The sequence below is a fragment of the Girardinichthys multiradiatus genome, chromosome 19, assembly GCF_021462225.1.
Source record: "Girardinichthys multiradiatus isolate DD_20200921_A chromosome 19, DD_fGirMul_XY1, whole genome shotgun sequence".
Taxonomy (NCBI): Eukaryota; Metazoa; Chordata; class Actinopteri; order Cyprinodontiformes; family Goodeidae; genus Girardinichthys; species Girardinichthys multiradiatus.
The window spans coordinates 3,047,820-3,066,765 of record NC_061811.1 but is presented as its reverse complement, the minus strand read 5'-3'; the positions used below and the strand labels follow the sequence as shown (position 1 = coordinate 3,066,765).

The following is an 18,946-nucleotide window of genomic DNA, read 5'->3' as shown; positions in this document are numbered from 1 at the left end:
TTCCTCCAGACTCTGGCACCTTGATTTCCGAATGACATGCAGAATTTGCTTTCATCCAAAAAAAGTACTTTGGACCACTGAGCAACAGTCCAGTGCTGCTTCTCTGTAGCCCAGGTCTGGGGAATGCGGCACCTGTAGCCCATTTCCTGCACACGCCTGTGCACGGTGGCTCTGGATGTTTCTACTCCAGACTCAGTCCACTGCTTCCACAGGTCCCCCAAGGTCTGGAATCGGCCTTTCTCCACAATCTTCCTCAGGGTCCGGTCACCTCTTATCGTTGTGCAGCGTTTTCTGCCACACTTTTTTCCATTGAGGTGCGTTGATACAGCACTCTGGGAACAGCCTATTCATTCAGAAATTTCTTTCTGTGTCTTACCCTCTTGCTTGAGGGTGTCAATAGTGGCCTTCTGGACAGCAGTCAGGTCGGCAGTCTTACCCATGATTGGGGTTTTGAGTGATGAACCAGGCTGGGAGTTTTAAAGGCCTCAGGAATCTTTTGCAGGTGTTTAGAGTTAACTCGTTGATTCAGATGATTAGGTTCATAGCTCGTTTAGAGACCCTTTTAATGATATGCTAATTTTGTGAGATAGGAATTTTGGGTTTTCATGAGCTGTATGCCAAAATCATCCATATTAAGACAATAAAAAACCTGAAATATTTTAGTTAGTGTGCAATGAATCTAAAATATATGAATGTTAAATTTTCATCATGACATTATGGAAAATAATGAACTTTATCACAATATGATAATATTTTGAGAAGGACCTGTATGTGTCTGGAGAAGGAAGGAAGCAAATGGGCAGCATTCTCTGCAGCGGAGTGAAGGATCAAATGGAATTATTCTGGTGGAAACATGAGCACCACAGAGCCCTTTGTGGTTTTTAGGTTGGGTCTTTTCAAGGACCCCACTGCCGCAATGACCTGAGAGCTTCTAGAAAACTATTTCTGACTTGGTTGTTGTGGTCTTTTGTGTTGGATTGCACTGTCTGAGAATGTTTTTTCTTTCTTTCCTGGAGTTTGTACGGCATATTGTAATGATGTCTTTGGTCCAGCTGATCTTCACCTCCTCTCAAATAAAAATTTCTGTTCAGCTCACTGTACTCCGCATCTCAAATCGTTTTTCCAATCCTGTTTCAACTTGTACCTGCCAGCCTGATGTAGTGACCCTGTAGTGATGATAATTCTGGGTTTTCTGCCAGAGAGCAGTGTAAATCATAGCCATACTTCATATCACTGCTGCTGACAATGTAAAAAGAAACTGTTAAAGCACAGTTACGTTGGATTATGAGTGAACGTGGTCCCTGTGCTCCTGCTTATTTACGCTGACAAAAAGAGACATTTCAAGTGTTGTCCTCAAAAATTAGTGGAGTTTATTTAATAAATAACTCACAGTTGGGGATAGATAAACACAGTCTTTCTTACAATCTTAAAAACAAACATGCAGTGCCTTGCAGAAATATTCACACCCATGGAACTTTTCACATTGTGTCCTGGTACAATCACAAACTTCAGTGTGTTCTGTAAAAGGCCAACACAGAGTAGTAGTCAATGTGAAGTGGAACCAAATAGGTACATGGCTTTTAAAACATTTTCCTCCTTATAAAAATCTGAAAAGTGCTGTCTGCACTTGCATTCAATCCCTTTACTTTGAAACCCCTAAATTAAATCCATTGGAAGACCTGCAGAGATCCACAGCTCAGGAAGAATCTGTCAACTTGTAGCTGTGCACTTCATTAATCAGGTGTTTATGTATGAATGGTGAAAAAGAAAGCCTTTGTTGAAAGAATGGCATAAGAAGTTGTGTTTGCAGTTTGCTCTGGTCAGATGAGAGCAAAATGAAACTTGGCCTATGTGCAAAATAATATTTTTAGGGTCAAAAACCAACACTGAAGATCAGCCTGGATGCATTATCCTCACAGTAAAACATGGTGGTGACAGCATCATCCTGCTCAGAGTTGATGGGAAGTTGGATGGAGCTAAATCCTGGAAGAAAACCTGTCAGAGACTTTAGATGGTGGTGGAGGTTCTAATGAAGAACGGTCAAACATGTCTGCCTCAGGAGCTTCACCTCCCAGCAGGCAATGAGCCATAAACAGACAGCCAGAAATACAAAGGGAGATCAAGGCATATGCTATCTCACATACCATGAAAATGGCCCAGTCAAAGTTCAGACCTAAATCCATATGAGAATTTATGAAAAGTCCACAGCTGCTCTTGAAGCTGACTGAGCTGGAGGTAACATAAAAAAAAAAGAACAATGTTGAAAATATTTTCTATATGTGCAAAGCTGGTGGAAACATATCCCCAAATACTTACTGCAGTTATTGCAGCAAAAGGTGGTTCTTCAAATTATTGACTCAGGGGGTGTATAGAAATGTATACCACACTTTTTACATTTTTATTTGTAAAAACATACATTCAGGTTTGTGATTGAAATGTAAAAAAATGGGGTGTGAATACTTTTGTGAGGCCAGTACACTTGACCAGAACAACAGTGAAGCTATTAGAGTATTAGAGACTTTGAGTATCAGTTTCTAGTCAAAGTCATTAATGTGCCAACTGTTTTCTATTTCCTTAAACTGGACATTTTTGGTAGAGGAGAGTTACTGTCCCTTGTCTTTGCAAATGCTCTAATTGTTATTATGTCATCTTAAATTACATATACAATACTGTGTGTTTCATGAAAGATTAGATGTGTAACTCTAAAATAAAGACATCCCTGCTATGGCATTGTGAAGATAGAGCAAATTATCTACTTGCTTCAGGAAAGAGCTCCTTCCAGCAACAGCTTAGTTCAGTGGGACTTTTGGTGGTACTGAAGACCTATTAAAAAACTATAAAAATAGTCCAAATCTGGCTTATAAAACTGGAGTTAAAATACCTTTTAATTAATAAATAAATAGGCTACCACCCACTTTTTAGTTATCTTCTGTTTTGTTAAAGGAAATATTGTGGCAGGCAGATAAAGACAGCCGAATATGCTGGAAGAAAGCACAAATCCGAAAAGTAAATCAGATACAGGAATTTGTTGGAGAGACAAAAACAACAGGTACATAAACACTTCTGAACTGGGATTTCACAGCAAAGGGGAGACTGTGTGCTGTAGACAAATAAGGGAACACTATTTGGAAGTTGACAGGAACATCTGAAAAGATCACAGTCAAGCACCTCTCTGTACAGCAACCACAGCAATAACAATCTCAGCATCCAGATTTTAAGATTAAGGTTAGCCAAGCATAATGTAATCATCTGTTAGCTTACTTTTTCAATGAATGGCTTCATGAACATTTGCAAAATGTAAGCCTGATAATGGAAAGATTTTACATTTCCCCGAAAGTGTTTAGCTGCACCTGAAGTTTGGCTCTCATTATGTTTATCATAAGCAACCATAACACAGCAGACATTTTCCTTTTCTTTATGACAAATGTCAAAAGTTTTTGAAAAATGTATTGACATTTCAATCAATTACAGAGAGGGAGAGAGATTACAAAGCAGATGGCTTTCAGACTTGATCATGTGATTATCCACAATACTATAATATTTTCAGCCTCCAAAACACTGTTTGACAAATTTACAACAAATCTATCATCGTTGATTTTCTGATAAATATTGCTGTAACCAATATTGTAAAGTCAATTGTGTATGCATGTATATTTCAAAAAAATATTCTTTATTATTGACAGCAAAGTGTACCGAAATCAAATTCCTTGTTTTTCTGTACAAACTTGGAAATAAAGCTGTTTCTGATTCAGATTCTATGCCGAGTAGAAACTGAATTTAAGTCTCACTGTTAACCTGTTAAGCCCTAAGGGGTTTTAGAGCAATTTCGGCCTGAAATTATATACCTTAAATAAATCAAGTATAGCTCCACAACTACAAGGATTACATGCAAACTTTGGTACCTGTATAAAAGGTAAGACATAAATGAATATATTTGTCATAGTTTTACGGATTGTTTTGACCCACATGCAGAAAGCAATCAGGAGACCGATGAAGTTTTACAAGAGGTTTTATTTTACAGTGAGCAGGTAAAGGGAAGTGGAGCTGGAACCAGAAGTCAACTGCAAGGCAAGTAGACACAGTAAGAATATATAAAGTCCAAGATGGTGAATGTAACAAAATAACAAAATCTGTCTTACTAGGGAGTGGAGTTTGATCCGCCAGGAGGGGGTGAGACAACAATGGAACTGCACACTGAGATGAACGGAGCTGGTAGGTACTTGGACTCACTTTGAGGTACTCTGAGGTTCGGCTGATGATGTTATTGTGTGGGAGGGTGGACAGTGGTGGAGGTCCGTAGTTATTCCAGGAAACGCACCGTCAGAATAGCCGCCAGCCCGTAACTTAGGAAGCAAAATGTTGGCAATCTAGGTATAATCCACCTGGCTAGGAAATCCTTCTCCAGTGACAAAAACATCCAAGTTGATGAGGATTCTTCAAATACAAGGTCAGGCATAGGAATCCAGTCTGCAAAGAGCAAATACAAAATTACCCAAAAGGACAAAGACAAGCTTAGGCAAACTGTGGCTTGAGTCAATACCACTGAGGGCAACACTCTGGCACTGAACTGCTGGCAGCCTCCATCTTAAGTACCCTCCAGGGATGATTAGGGAATATGGGACACCTGCCACCACTCCTCACAAACCCAAAGCCACCTAGAGGCCAAGCACAGTGCAACAACAACAAGACAACACACAGATCCTGACAATATTTCCAGTGGAACCACTGTTGCAACTGTTACTATGTCAGATTTATTCATGATTAAACTGAATATTTTCTATTTTTTGGCCCTCGCCTTAATTTTCTTCTGAATAAACATTGTAAAACACCATGAAAATCCTTTGGGAATCCTAGGAGAACTCCCAGGTTGTATTCATCAACACCTTGGCTATAACTGCAGCAAATTTGGACTGAATCAGTTGAAGCATTTATGTTCCACAAAGGTTTTAGTGGGCAATGTGACAGGCGGAGCTGGGATTTCGGCACAATTTAGCCAAATGTGCCAAAACTGTGCCGAATGTGTTTTTCACCTCATAAAAGGGAATCTGGTCAAATAAAAGTACTGATTATCATTGTAGGAGTCATTCTGCATATGACATAGCCTTTGGTTATGACATTTACCCAGTGTATCATCAAACTTTATCATTGTGCACAGCATAATATCAATATAATGAATAAAAATCAAGTTGAATTATATAGGTTTATCTCCAAACAATGGGATTTTATTGAAAACAAGTATTTTCAATGGAAAACAATGTCAACAAATGTGCAAAAAGCAGTTATGTATAAAAATCTGTGAAAATAAATATTGAAAAGCCTAACCCTAACACTGTAATGACACATCAGGCTTATTTTGTAACTACAATGGTGTGCAGAATAGACGTCACACCTCAAAGAAGAATATAAAGGCTCAAGCGAAGTGGTGGGAGGCTGGGTCCTTTGAGTTTCAGACGGTCCTGCTTGCTCCTGGCTGTAAAAATACAGAAATTGGGTTGTTCTTTTTCTGATTACAAGATAATAAATTATTTATTATTGTACTGCAAAAATAACTTTACAATGTAAAAAAAAAAACAAGCCTGTAATGCTGTAAAGTATCAATGACGTAACAGCTTCATAACATTCCTTGAACCAATTCCACATACAAGTAAATGTTTTCCCTTTGTTCTGCACGCAGGGATGGGGATGTAGTTTTTTGCAACGTTTTGCAATTACAGGATGATAAATTGTCTCAGAATTTATTATTTTGTAATAAATTATTATTTATTATAAAGTAACAGTATAACTTACTCGTGAACTGGGTCCATAAGAAAAGATTCCTCTTCTTCCTCCGCTTCAGAAATCTCGCTGCTGTCCAATGATTCTTCTATTTCAACATCACTGTTGTTCCAAACTTGTTCTAAGGCTTCAAAAACAGTCATTTTCCTCTTGCGTTCCATTATAAATATTGGCGTTCATTGGAAAAAAAATCACCACCGAAAGATATGTCAAAAACAACTCGCCAAGCGTTGTCTGGAGCAGTGCGTAAAACACACTGTGCCTAAAGCAACTCTGAATCCAGATTTTACTACCTGCGTTACACACAGAAATTGCATAATCGGAAAATGTCTCACAAAGTCACATGACACCCCGTTGGAAAGGGGAGAGTCTGCAGTTTTCAATAATACCAGCCGTAGGGGGTGTGGCAACATCATGTGTGTTTACTGTAGCGTTTTTCCAGTTTAGTCAGCAACTTCCGATGGATCTTTAAATGGCATCTAGTGTTTTTAAATTGCAGCAAAACCAAACATATTTGTCAAAAACTAAGTTGGCGACTCGTTTTAGAAACATTAAAGACTCATTTTGCAAGGGGTTTAAAAAAAAAATAATTCCACGTTTGACTTACTTTTAGAGACGGCAAAAGATGAAAGTCATTGTTTTCGGCCCCCCGGTGGGCTGGCCGGGCTTAACAGGTTAAGTTAGTAACAGAAAAACTAAGGGTGACTAATAGATTTGTAGTCCAATATTTAGTTTCTATTCTCAAATTATATTAACAGCAAATTGTAAATTGTAAAAAGTAACATTTTCGCGATCCCTAGGACTATATATTTGTGTTTTGTGTTCACTGTCTGGTTTTGTTTTGTACTTTAAGTCATCACTGTTTCTCATTGTGGAATCTAGTTCTGTTTTTCTTTTGTGAACTGTGTTCTATTTACTTCCTGTTTTACTTGTTTCAGGTTTTTGACACTTTTGGTATTTCTAGCCAGCCTTATCTTTAGTCGTACTGTGTGTAGTTATTGCTTCCCTTGTGTTTTTTCATCATTTGTCCCTACATCCCTCTGCTGTCCGTAAGGGTGCACCCTGTTGTTAATTAGACTCACCTGTTTTGCATCCCATAATCACTAACCAAATTAAATATGCAATTGATTTTCATTCCCTCTGTTGGGACCCGAGCCATGGATTAAAAGATGGATGTAACATGGACTCTGAACTGCACACAATCAAAGGCCGGTGTGAACCTCTGCAACTTTTTAAAATCACACTTAACCTACACCTAGGAAGAGGAAGAGTCATAGCTTACTCTCCGTGACGTTATTCACTCTGAACAAAAACATCTTCTAACATGGTGGTCTCTTCCACGTGGATCTCAAGCAAGAGCCAGACAGTAGAGGCGCAACGTCTCCCAGCGGAGACATTGTCTCTAATTGAAGCTGTTTTCCCCACGGCCTGGAAGAAGGCATCAAAACCACAGCGTCGCACACCTTCAGGCGTGCATGTCCAGGTAATGAGAGCTACCCCACCCCATCGCGGCCACTAAAGTAGCTGCAATGTGCCTTTGTTGTTGAATTCAGTCCACACGTGGATGACCAGGACAACTTCGCTATCCAGACCAGCACCCATTGGATCTCATGTGTTTTCTTTAGCACAGTTTTGTAAGACTAGGTGTTTGGGCAGAAAAAATTTGTTTAGAATGAAACATTCAACAATGCTTATGTATTTTGGTCCTTGTATTAATGGCATTTTAAAGTCACAGTATACATTTAAATTTAAGGAAGCAATAGCCTTTCCTTTGTTAGCTGAAACCGCTAACGGCTAAGGCTATGCTGCCCAGAGGTTTAAACGTGACCCAGGTAATGGCTAGTTAAAAATCATTTATCCAAAAAGGTTGCTGGTTCCCAGTCTAGAAAATTTCCTCAAATGTTATGTTACTAAATGTGATAGCTAATTAAACACCATTAAGAATCATTTATGCAAAAAGGTTGTTGGTTCCCATTCAAAATATTTCCTTAAATATTATTTTACTAAATAAAGACAGCTAATTAAACAACATTGAGGTTTAATTATCCAGAAGGTTGGTTATTATTCAGCAAATCATTCTTTAAAATATTATTTTATTAAAATAATGTTTTATCTTCTGTTACCCTGTGAATGGTGGTTTGATGGTATACCATTTATTGTCTAAGTTAGTTCCACGACGAACTTAACCTCACTTCCAGATTCCTGAGGATGATCCTTGGTTCTCAAACTTGAATAACATTGAATATATAGATATGGCATCACTCTATTGGTCATGGTTTTTTTTTACCATCTTTGATTACCTTGTTCTGTCATTTGTATATAGTTAATTGGTATTTCTTATTCTTTCGTTTTGTTTGGTAGTTTTAGTTAAATTGTTCTCCCTGTTGGATGAAGTGAGGGGGAGTCAGGTTTTGCCTAAAGGAGCTACATCCATTAACATTTACTTTTCTTTCCCATAGAAAGTACTCCTGGATCAGTGCTTCTTTGTTCTTTTTGTGTCTCTGCTCTGTTCTCTCAAACCCCCAGTCGGTCGTGGCAGATGGCCGCTCACACTGAGCCTGGTTCTGGTTCTGGTGGAGGCTTCTTCCTGTTAAAAGGGAGTTTTTACTCTACACTGTCGCTACATGCTCATCCGGGAGTGACTGCTAGAAATCTCTGACTTGATGCAATCTGCTGGGTTTCCTTAGATAGAAAACCTTTTTAACCAATTTGAATAAATAACTGAATCTGACTGTACTGTTTGATAGTTAGGATTAATTGGAATGTAAGTGCCTGACTTGAAATCTGTATGATTCGATTGAATTGACTTAGCCCATTTTAAAGTTACCCACCTTTCACACAATGCAACAGGAAACAACATTCTCCAATTATTTTACCTCTGCCTTCCTCCCTCCCTGTTGGTTGGAGTAAGGGGGAGTCTGGTTTAGCCTAAACCGGCTCAGTTATGGTTGAGGTGGAAACACACCCTCCATTTCTGCTACCTGTATGACCCCTTCTCTTTTCCAGTGGTTATAATCAGTCTGACAGAGAGAGGTATCCCAATCCTTGTGGTTTTTAGTATAACAATGACCATCAGTGGGCTCTAGATGGACAAACTTTATCAGTTTATTAATTTACTTAGTACCCTACACATAGCCCATTCTAAAATGTCCAAACTCTAACAATCAGTAGTTTATTCTAACCTCCCCAACAACCTCGCACCATTCCAGACCCTTTGTGAAGAGCCTTGAGACGACATCTGTTGTGAATTGGCGCTATATGAATAAATCTGAAATGAATTGAATTAGTATAGTAAAGAGTTTGTTAACTGAAATAAGTTTGAACTCGATTCATCCTTTTCTCTATTGTCCTAATACCACTGCCATATTGGTATTCATAGGACAACACTTAACAGATCAAATTATAATATAATTAAATTTTAAATAATATAATCATAATAATAATTACAACAACCATTCCATCCATTATGCCCCCAGCTTGTTTTGTTTCCCAGCTCTCTGTTGTCTCATTTCCATGAACCAATCATCTTGCTTGTTATTGTAAGTTTTCTTTTTTTCATTAAACATTTAAGGCCACCTCTTCAGTTTCACCAACCTCCCTCTTTGAGCCTTTCAATGAAACATTAAATGAGTACAGTAAGTGGTGAGATTTTATTCATTGGTACAAAATCAATTATTTCCAAAGTCTTCTGCCTTAGTCAATTCTGCATTCTCCCCTTCCCCTTAAGTTAATTGTCTAGGTTACATCCTTTGACAAGCAAATTACTCCTGTCCTTCAAGTACTTCAATGGCTTCTCATTACATACAGCCTTCTCTTCAAAATCTTCTACTCACTTTTAAGGCCATCTATACCCTTGCTCTTCCATACCTGTCTGAAGCCATTTGCATTAACACACCAAATCCTACATGTTCAGGTTCCCTTCCTCCATCCACCTAACCATCCAACTGCCTGCCTGACAGCTGCAGCAGGTAGAACTTGCAGTCATTCAGCGCCCCATCCTTGGAACTCAATACCACCACATATCTGTAATATTACTTGCTGTTGCAGACTACATATAACCTGTGATTGCACCTTCTTTTTGATACCCTTTGAATTCTAATTTTCTATCATTTCATTTTTTACAATAAACTGATTTTGACTGGTTTGAACGGCACTCATAAATAAAATCTCTAAACCATACCGCTCTCTCTGTGCACTCACCTTGATGATGGCATCTAGCTCACTAGGAGTCACACAGGGGTGCCTCTCCAGGAAAGAGGCCTTTTCCAGGGTGATGCTGGTCTTCTGATTGCTCTCAAAGGGCTGTTCCAGAGCCTTGAATGCCAGAGCTCCAGCAACCAGGTAGAGGACAACCACAATGAACACAGCCATCACCGTCTTCCACTTCATCACTGACTGGAGCGCTGCAATTGAGGCGTCGCTGCTGGCATCCAGGCTAGCCACCATGCTGGCAGACCGCGAGGAGATGGAGAGGCGTGGAAGTGCACAGTGACCGTTGGTCCTCGGGTCATAGCCCATGGGATTCTGCATGGTGGCCACACTTGCATGCACCAGGCTTGACTTCACCATGCCTGGCTGCATCTTTTTGGGTGGGACCAAGTGGGTCTGGACTGCCACTAAGAAACGAAAGCATAACAAAAATTAGGTTTACTTACATGAGGTTTGTGTTGGCCCACGGTAGAACAAATAGACAATGAATACACTTCTACAGCCTTAATGTGAAAGTAACATATTGCTAACAGACATCTGGTGAGATGTTTCATACCCGGTCCTTTGTGTTGTAAAGATAAATTCAAAGTGAATGCAAATGCATTTTGGTCAGCTTATACGTTCCAGTTTACAGATACCAAAAACCTATCTTGGTCTGTGGTAACTTAAAGCATGGGTTTAACTAAACCTTTTCTAATGGTCTCCAGTTTACATTTAATATTTGGAGATACATTGCTACATACAGTCACAGACATAACCCATTACAGCTATTAAAAAATCTATTATCCCCACTCACAAGGTCTAAAAAGCTTTTCTTAATCCCACCTTTGTCTATAAATTGCTGGTTTGATCTCCATTAATCCTCAGTGTTCTTTCTTTATAAATTTATGGATTTTTGAGTTTTTCTCTTATTAGTTTATCCGTTTAGTAGTTTAGTGAGTGTTCTGGTTAGAGGAACGTTTGTTGGCTTGAATAGTTTGGTTGTAAGAGGGAATTATTTTGTTCAGTACATTTTCACATACATAAAGAGAAAATGTTTGTGTTTGTTTTGTATAAAAGTGATTTTCTGTCAACTAAGGTTAGCACTCATTTCAACCCTTTTGGTAAAATGGTTTGATAATTACTGCAGTTGCATTAAGTGTGATTTTGGCTGATAACTATAAAAATATTAATGACAAATATTGAATTGTAATTATCAAGTGCTAGTAGCCCAATAATCCCAATCCCATGGGGTACGTCCAATATTAATTTGATGTGAATGATTTTGGATAGGAATTATTCATACTGAATTATGATTCTTAATAAATATTCATAATAAAATAATCATAATTGCATAACCTTTTGCTCAGATAAAATACCCAGACTGATTTAACCTGAACCAAATCTGTGCTTAAAAATGTTGCCTGGTCTGACTGATGGAATTTCATCTGCAACCTTCAGATGGTAGTCAGAACTTCGACCCGTTATTAGGAAGGTGAACCCAATAGAGCAGCAGGTGAGTGTTTACACTGATCAAAACTGGACTGAACTATTTCACATGGATTACAGATTGTTCCAAACACATCTTGGATTTGTGGATCATAAATATGAAAACAAACTTTTTCTTAAAAATATGCAGTTCAAATATGCTCTGATGTTATTATTATGAGCCCAGTTCTGTGTATTGTACACTGAGCACCAAAGAGGGGCCCTTAGAGTTACACTTTACTATTTTTAATAATCATATATTCTGTATGTTGCTGCAGGTTAAACATATAGCAAGCAACATGAGGGCAAATAAATTTAGATTCCTTTAATATGTTTTGATTGTGTTTTTCAGAGCTCCGGCCTTCACCCAAACACACAGACTTCTCTCTGGCTGGAGAGCCTCTGAGCCATGGGCAGAGGCTGTTCTCTGTGATGCTTTTCATCTCTATGCTGAAAGGTCCAGCTTATCGCCACTGTATGCAAAACACCTCCACGATTAATCAAGAACTTCCAAGAAGAGTCTCGTTCTCTGATGCAGGAATCATTTCCGTAAATCCCGACATCATGGAGTGAATCAATAACATCAAAGTGATGTCACTGGCTCGTGAGGCAAAAAGTGTGTACAGTTACAGGTGCACCTAACATTATTCAACCATTAAACATTTGGCTCAATGGCAAAAATATACAAACTGAACAGCTACTGCAGTCTCAAAATGATTTAACCCCTTGAAGAAAAGCTCAGCAGAGCACCCCTCTACTGTTATGAAAAGCTACAAACATGATGCATAGCAAGACAACAGCATCTGTCAGGAGTCCTGACATGGGCGGTTGTAGACAGGGGCCAACAGGGGCCAGTGCTCCTGTAGAATTGTTCCTGGCCCCTTTTATGGCCCCTGTGCTAAAGACTTGATGATATGCGCTGAAACAGAAACAATAACTGATTGGTTGCTTGGACCAATTTTTTACCTTTACAGTCTGACTTTAACAGTGAATTAAAAATTAAGGTGTTGCACAATAAGCTTTGTCTGTTTTGAAATAGGATCACAGGTTTAATCGGCTGGATTAGGGGGCTGATCCCCCCAAGTAAATTTGGTCTAGAACTGCTACTGAGTCCTGACGGATATTAGCGTCTTTAGTTAGTTTATATTCTTGGATTTTCATGCTGAAAACGCCTTCCAGACATACCTCGTTACCTTTTCTTTACCCCTTTCTATTCCTTTCCCCTTTCTTGTTTTTTTGGATCAATATTGGTGCATTTCCTGGAAACAAACATGGATCTCTCCAGTCCACTCTGTGTCTTCCTGTGACACCTTCCTAGAGGGGGTCATCGTCCGAGCTTCTGCTGGCAACAACTTAATGCTCACCCTCTACAGATGATCCACATGGCCCTGTCTTTCAGTGTTTAACCATTTCTCTCTCCTAGATATAGCAATTGACTGAGCTTAACTGTAACAAACTCTATGTTCTCTCTTTCAGACTCTAACCTTGAAAACTGGCTCAGAGTTTATCTGTTCTTTCTTTCTAGATGAAACGACTAAAGGAGCTACATCCATTAACATTTACTTTTCCTTCCCATAGAAAGTACTCCTGGATCAGTGCTTCTTTGTTCTCTTTGTGTCTCTGCTCTGTTCTCTCAAACCCCCAGTCGATCGTGGCAGATGGCCGCTCACACTGAAGCTGGTTCTGGTTCTGCTGGAGGTTTCTTCCTGTTAAAAGGGAGTTTTTCCTCTCCACTGTCGCTACATGCATGCTCAGTATGAAGGATTGCTGCAAAGTCAACACCAGTGACTGTCCACTGTCTCTACATGCTCATCCAGGAGGAGTGAATGCTGCAAGTCACTGACTCGATGCAATCTGCTGGGTTTCCTTAGATAGAAAAACTTTTTATCCAATTTGAATAAATAACTAACTTTGACTGCACTGTTCAATGGTTAGGATTAATTGGAATGTATGAACCTGACTTGAAATCTATATAATTCGTTTGAATTGACTTTTTCCCATTTTAAAGTTACCCACCTTTAACACAATGCAACAGTAAACAACACTCTCCAGTTATTTTGACCTCTGCCTTCCTCCCTTCCTGTTGGGAGGGATCTTGTTCACGAGTGAGGGAAGAATGGAGCAGGAGATCGACAGATGGATCGGTGCGGCAGTAATGGGGGCGCTGTGCCGGTCCGTTGTGGTGAAGAGAGAGCTGAACAGAAAAGCAAAGCTCTCAATTTACCGGTCGGTCTACGTTCCTACCTTCACCTATGGCCAAGAACGTTTGGTCATGACCGAAAGAACGAGATCCCAGATACAAGTGGCTGAAATTAGCTTCCTCTGTAGGGTGGCCGGGCACTCCCTTAGAGATAGGGTGATTAGCTCGGCCACCCGGGAGGGGCTTGGAGTAGAGCCACTGCTCCTCTAGATCAAGAGGAGCCAGTTGAGGTGGCTCGGGCATCTATACCGGATGCCTCCTGGACGCCTTCCTCGGAAGGTGTTCCAGGCACGTCCCACTGGGAGGAGGCCCAGGGGACGGCCCAGGACACGCTGGAGGAACTATGTCTCTCGGCTGGCCTGGGAACGCCTTGGGCTCCCCCCGGAGGAGCTGGAGGAGGTGTGTGGGGAGAGGGACGTCTGCTGATTCTGCTCCCCCCGCGACCTGGTCCTGGATAAAGCGGAAGACAACGAGTACAAGAAAAACTTTTTATTCAATTTGAATAAATAACTGAATCTGACTGCACTGTTCGTTAGGATTAATTGGAATATACGTATGTACCTAACTGAAATCTTCGATTAAATTGACTTAGCCCATTTTAAACCATTTACACAATGCAACAGGATACAGTCATCAGTCAGTCAGTCATTTTCTACCGCTTATTCCATAGTTTGTCGCGGGGGAGCTGGTGCCTATCTCCAGCAGTCTATGGGCGAGAGGCAGGGTACACCCTGGACAGATCGCCGGTCCATCGCAGGGCAACACACAAACAACCATGCACACACTCATTCAAACACCTAAGGGCAATTTAGAGTGACAAATTAACCTAACAGGCATGTCTTTGGACTGCAACAGGAAACAACACTCTCCCAGTATTTTTACCTCCGTCTTCTTCCCTCCCTGTTGGATGGAGTAAGGGGGAGTCAGGTTTAGCCTAAACCGGCTCAGTTATGGTTGAGGTGCAAACACACCCTCCATTTCTGCTACCTGAATGACCCCTTCTCTTTTCTAATGGTTATAATCAGTCTGACAGAGAGAGGTACCCCAATCCTTGTGGTTTTTAGTATAACAATGGCCACCAGTGGGCTCTAGATGGACAAACTCAGTCTGTCATTTTCTACTGCTTATTCCATGGTGGGTCACGGGGAAGCTGGTGCCTATCTCCAACAGTCTATGGGCGAGAGACCTTCTTGCTGCAAGGCAACAGTGCTGCCAACTGCGCCACAGTGCAGCCATGGACAAACTTTATCAGTTTATCAGCGACTGTGGCTCAGTAGGAAGAGTAGTTGTCTTGCAATTAGAAGGTTGTGGGTTTGATTTCAGCTTCCTCCTGCCATATGTCAATGTGCCCCTGGGCAAGGCACTTAACCTCAAGTTGCCTACTGATCTGCGTATCGGTGTATGAATGTTTGAGTGTTAGTGAGTGGGTGAATGTGGCTCTAGTGTAAAGTGCTTTGAGCAGTCTGTATGACTGGAAAAGCGCCATATAAGTTCAGTCCATTTACCATTTTATTATTTTACTCTGTACCCCTACACATATCCCATTCTAAAATGGCCAAACTCTAACACTCAGTAGTTTAATCTAACCTCCCCAACAACCCCGCACCATTCTAAACCCTTTGTGAAGTGATTTGAGACATGTGTTGTGAATTGGCGCTATATGAATGAGCAAATAACAAACAAAACAAAACAAAAAACAGCATTTTTTGCGTGCCTTTCTGTGGAAACTGAACCCTCAGCTGTTGCCATCAACTATGGCAGCATGTCTTTTACAAGCAGATGCTGATTTTTGACCACCTGCCTCCTCAGGTATCTGGTGGCAGCTGCTCATAGCTTCCTCTCTCTGCCACCAGGTGGCATAACTACTGCTTCTTCAACTTTAAACTTGAGAATTAGGTTTCCAACTGTTGGCTTTCTCTTTGGGGAATCTTTTTGCATTGTTTTCTTTCTTTTTAAAGGCAATAATCTCTTTTCTGAACTCTTTGGATTATCTTCTCTATGGCTAAACATTACTGTGAACAGTCCAGCTATTTGAAGTGTTCTTTCTCAAGGACGTTTCATGTAATGTATCATTTTGTGACTGTATTGATTCATAGGATTTAATACTGAATTTTGATAGAATTATTTTAATATTAGTTTTATTCAAACATTTAAACTGCTCCTGGGCATTTTGTTCATTGTAAACTAAATTATCCTAACAGACCGAATTTACAAAGGGGGTTAGATAACTTTAGGGTCAACTGTACCAGTATATCTTCAGTAGAGGAGCTGGATAATTGTAGTGTTGTTACAAAATTATGGGTAAAGCAGTTTTTCTGTTTTTTTGATGCAATGTGTTTTAGATGAAGCCTAAGCAGTCCTCCAAGAACATTAACTGTTTGACAGAACGTAAATTGAAAAACTCAGGAAAGCTGCTGCTGGACTTACCAGGTAAACAATTTAAGGCTTTATGAAGCAAAAACATTTTCTTTTTAATGCCATTTGGAAAAAAGGTAAAATGTAAAATAATAATATGAACAACATTCAAAAAGAAGTTGCAGTGAAAACCAAGACTGCAGTGAACATAACACCGTCTGACTTTCTGGCCATGCAGGTGCCATTACTGTAAAATCTTTTTTGAACTACTGAAACAGCTTTACATTGATTTTTGTAAATTAGATAAGCACTGAGTTTCATGCCATAATATCCCTTCACTCCCCCAGTCTTCATTCTACCGTGCGTAGATGGAGAGAAAATCCACAGGAGCTGATGATCCATAATGGAAAGTTGTAGATGAAGATGCAGAGTTTGATGAGGTTCTGGAATCTGTTCCACCTGCAAAACCTCTTGGTTGCAGCTAATTCACAGTTTGCTTGTTGAAGTGAAACTTCAGCATATTTAACAGCTAAACACAAACATTTTTCACTCTTTAGTCAATATTAATAAACTCTAAAACACAAATGCTGGTCCTCTGTTGGTTCTGTTATTCCTTGTGGCAATGGGTCGGTTCCAGGCATTTAACGCACGATCTAAGCCTCACAAATCAAGCATCAGACTGTGGAAATGGTGGTGGACTTTCACAGAACACCACCCCCATACACCTCCCTCACCATCCTCAACAACACCGTAGCAGCTGTGGACCACCTCAGGTTCTTAGGAACCACCATCTCTGAGGACTTGAGATGGTCTTCACACATAGACACTGTTCGAGAGAAGGCCCAGCAGAGACTGTACTTCCTGAGGCAACTCAAGAAGTTCAACCTTCCACAGGAGCTGTTGGTCATCTTCTCCACTGCCATCATTCAGTCTGTCCTGTCTTCATCCATCTCAGTGTGGTTTGGCTCATCCACAAAACAGGACAGGTCCAGACTGCAACGAATAATCAGGACTACAGAGAGAATAATCAGAGCTGACCTTCCCTCCATCCAGGACTTATACAGGTCAAGGGTCAAGAAAAGAGCTGCTAAAATCTCTGCAGACCCCACACACCCTGCACATAAACTGTTTAGAGTTTTACCTTCAGGTGGCGCTACAGAGCACTGTTCACTAAAACCAGCCGCCACAGAGACAGTTTCTTCCCCCAGGCTGTTTCTCTGATGAACATTTAATAGAGTACAAAACAACAGCATACAGATGTTACAAATGCATCTTTTTATTATATATGTGTAAATTGTACATTGTAAATATGTATATTCTGTAATACAAAAACAAAACCAAAGAGCAAAGGGTACCGGAGTCAAATTCCTTGATTGTATGTTTGTATGTACAAACTTGGCAATAAAGCTGATTCTGATTCTGATCAAGCTACACGCACTTTGATGCCCGAATTTTCCGGTAAAAACTGTTTTTCAAAATAAAATGCATGCGTTCAAAGCTCCAAGTCTTATTTCCCAAATGTTCTCCCCCCCAAAACAGAATTTGGAGATTTTCTGAACCCTGAGGCCGTTGTTTCCATTGATCTTAGCTATGGTTGTCAGGGGGAAAACTTTACATCCTGTCTTGTTTGAATAGATTTAACATTTTATTACTATTTCAGTTACGTTTTATGCATTCTAATCATAAACCAGTTTTTTTGTTTGTTTCTTTTTAACCTGGAATGCCAAATTAAATGATCTTAACAATCATTTAAAATTTCACAAATTAAGCTGAGAAACCACATTTTAAAAATTGGTTGGAATTTAACACATTTAATTAGGTGTCTTGTATCATTGGCACTTTTAAATATTGATGAACATCTACCCAAATACAATGTACACAAATTGTTACAGTGATTTTATTTATTACATTCTAACAGTACATGATGGAGGGCAAATCTTAACATTTTGTCTAGATAGATTTTAATAAATTATGTACGTTTACACACAAAAGTCACTAAAATATGTGAGCACAAATCAAACAATTTTGTAAATTGTAAATAACTAAATTATTTGAATTCTAAATATTTATTAGGATCATTTGGCTTTGTTGGGTTGTTCTCATATCTTAACAGGAAATAAAAATGATTTATGATGAATTGATACTTACCGAACAATAATAAACCTCTTAAATAAGACTGACAACCAGAGCTAAAATGTGGCTTTCACTGGAAATAACTGCCTCAGGGTTAAGAAGCCTGGCTTGTCATAACAAGTTTGACTTTAGGATAAGCATGATCACTAAACTAGTTAAAGCTGAAAACAAATTATTGCTCCAACACAAAAACTTTCTCAACCACATTGAAAGCACTCCTGAAGCAGTTTGCTTAACATTCATGCTCAGTATGAGGGATTGCTGCAAAGCTAATGACTTGATGCAATTAGCTGAGGCTAAAAAAAATAACAAAATTGTTATAAATTGGCATTATAAACTCAATTAATCTGTCCTATATTACGTGTAGTATGTGACTGGACAGTGTGTCGCTGAAGCCAGTCTGTCATTATCATTGGATTGTATGTCTAAGCTGGATTTATGCTGTATTGCTCAATAATTGCAAATAAATTGGACCTGTTTCTCTTTTAAAGTGCCTTGAAGTGCCATTAGTGGTGAATCATCGATATAAATCAGATGAACCAGTATCTTTGATTGTAATTTATATATTTTAATAAAAAATGTATTTCTCTAAAATTATTTTCATAGTGTAGATGTATGGATTTATGAGGGCAAATTAAATATCGTTTGGGTACATTTGGAAAGTAGCGCTTTATGCTTTTGTTTTGAAAAGCTTTCTGTTTCAGACAGTGATATTCCGCTAAACTGACTTTTCCGTCAGTGCTGCTTTGCACAACTACAAAAACACGAGTGATGGAGAACTGCTTGTTACAAAAACCTTTCTGTTTA

At 39.5% G+C, this 18,946-nt stretch overlaps 1 protein-coding gene and 1 long non-coding RNA gene across 2 annotated transcripts in view; both read right to left on the bottom strand.

Annotated features, from left to right (window-relative positions):
• Nucleotides 1–18,946, bottom strand: part of LOC124884938 (potassium channel subfamily K member 10-like) — a 40,492-nt gene that overhangs the window by 20,813 nt on the left and 733 nt on the right. Inside the window, exon 2 of the mRNA XM_047393001.1 lies at nt 9,976–10,391. Coding sequence (XP_047248957.1) covers nt 9,976–10,391 — 416 coding nt within the window. The remainder of the gene's footprint in view (nt 1–9,975; nt 10,392–18,946) is intronic.
• On the bottom strand, nt 3,994–5,638 carry LOC124884939. The gene is made up of 3 exons (XR_007042551.1): nt 4,541–5,638; nt 4,140–4,467; nt 3,994–4,061 (listed from the first exon to the last, which is right to left on the bottom strand). It is a non-coding gene; the product is annotated as an uncharacterized LOC124884939 (long non-coding RNA).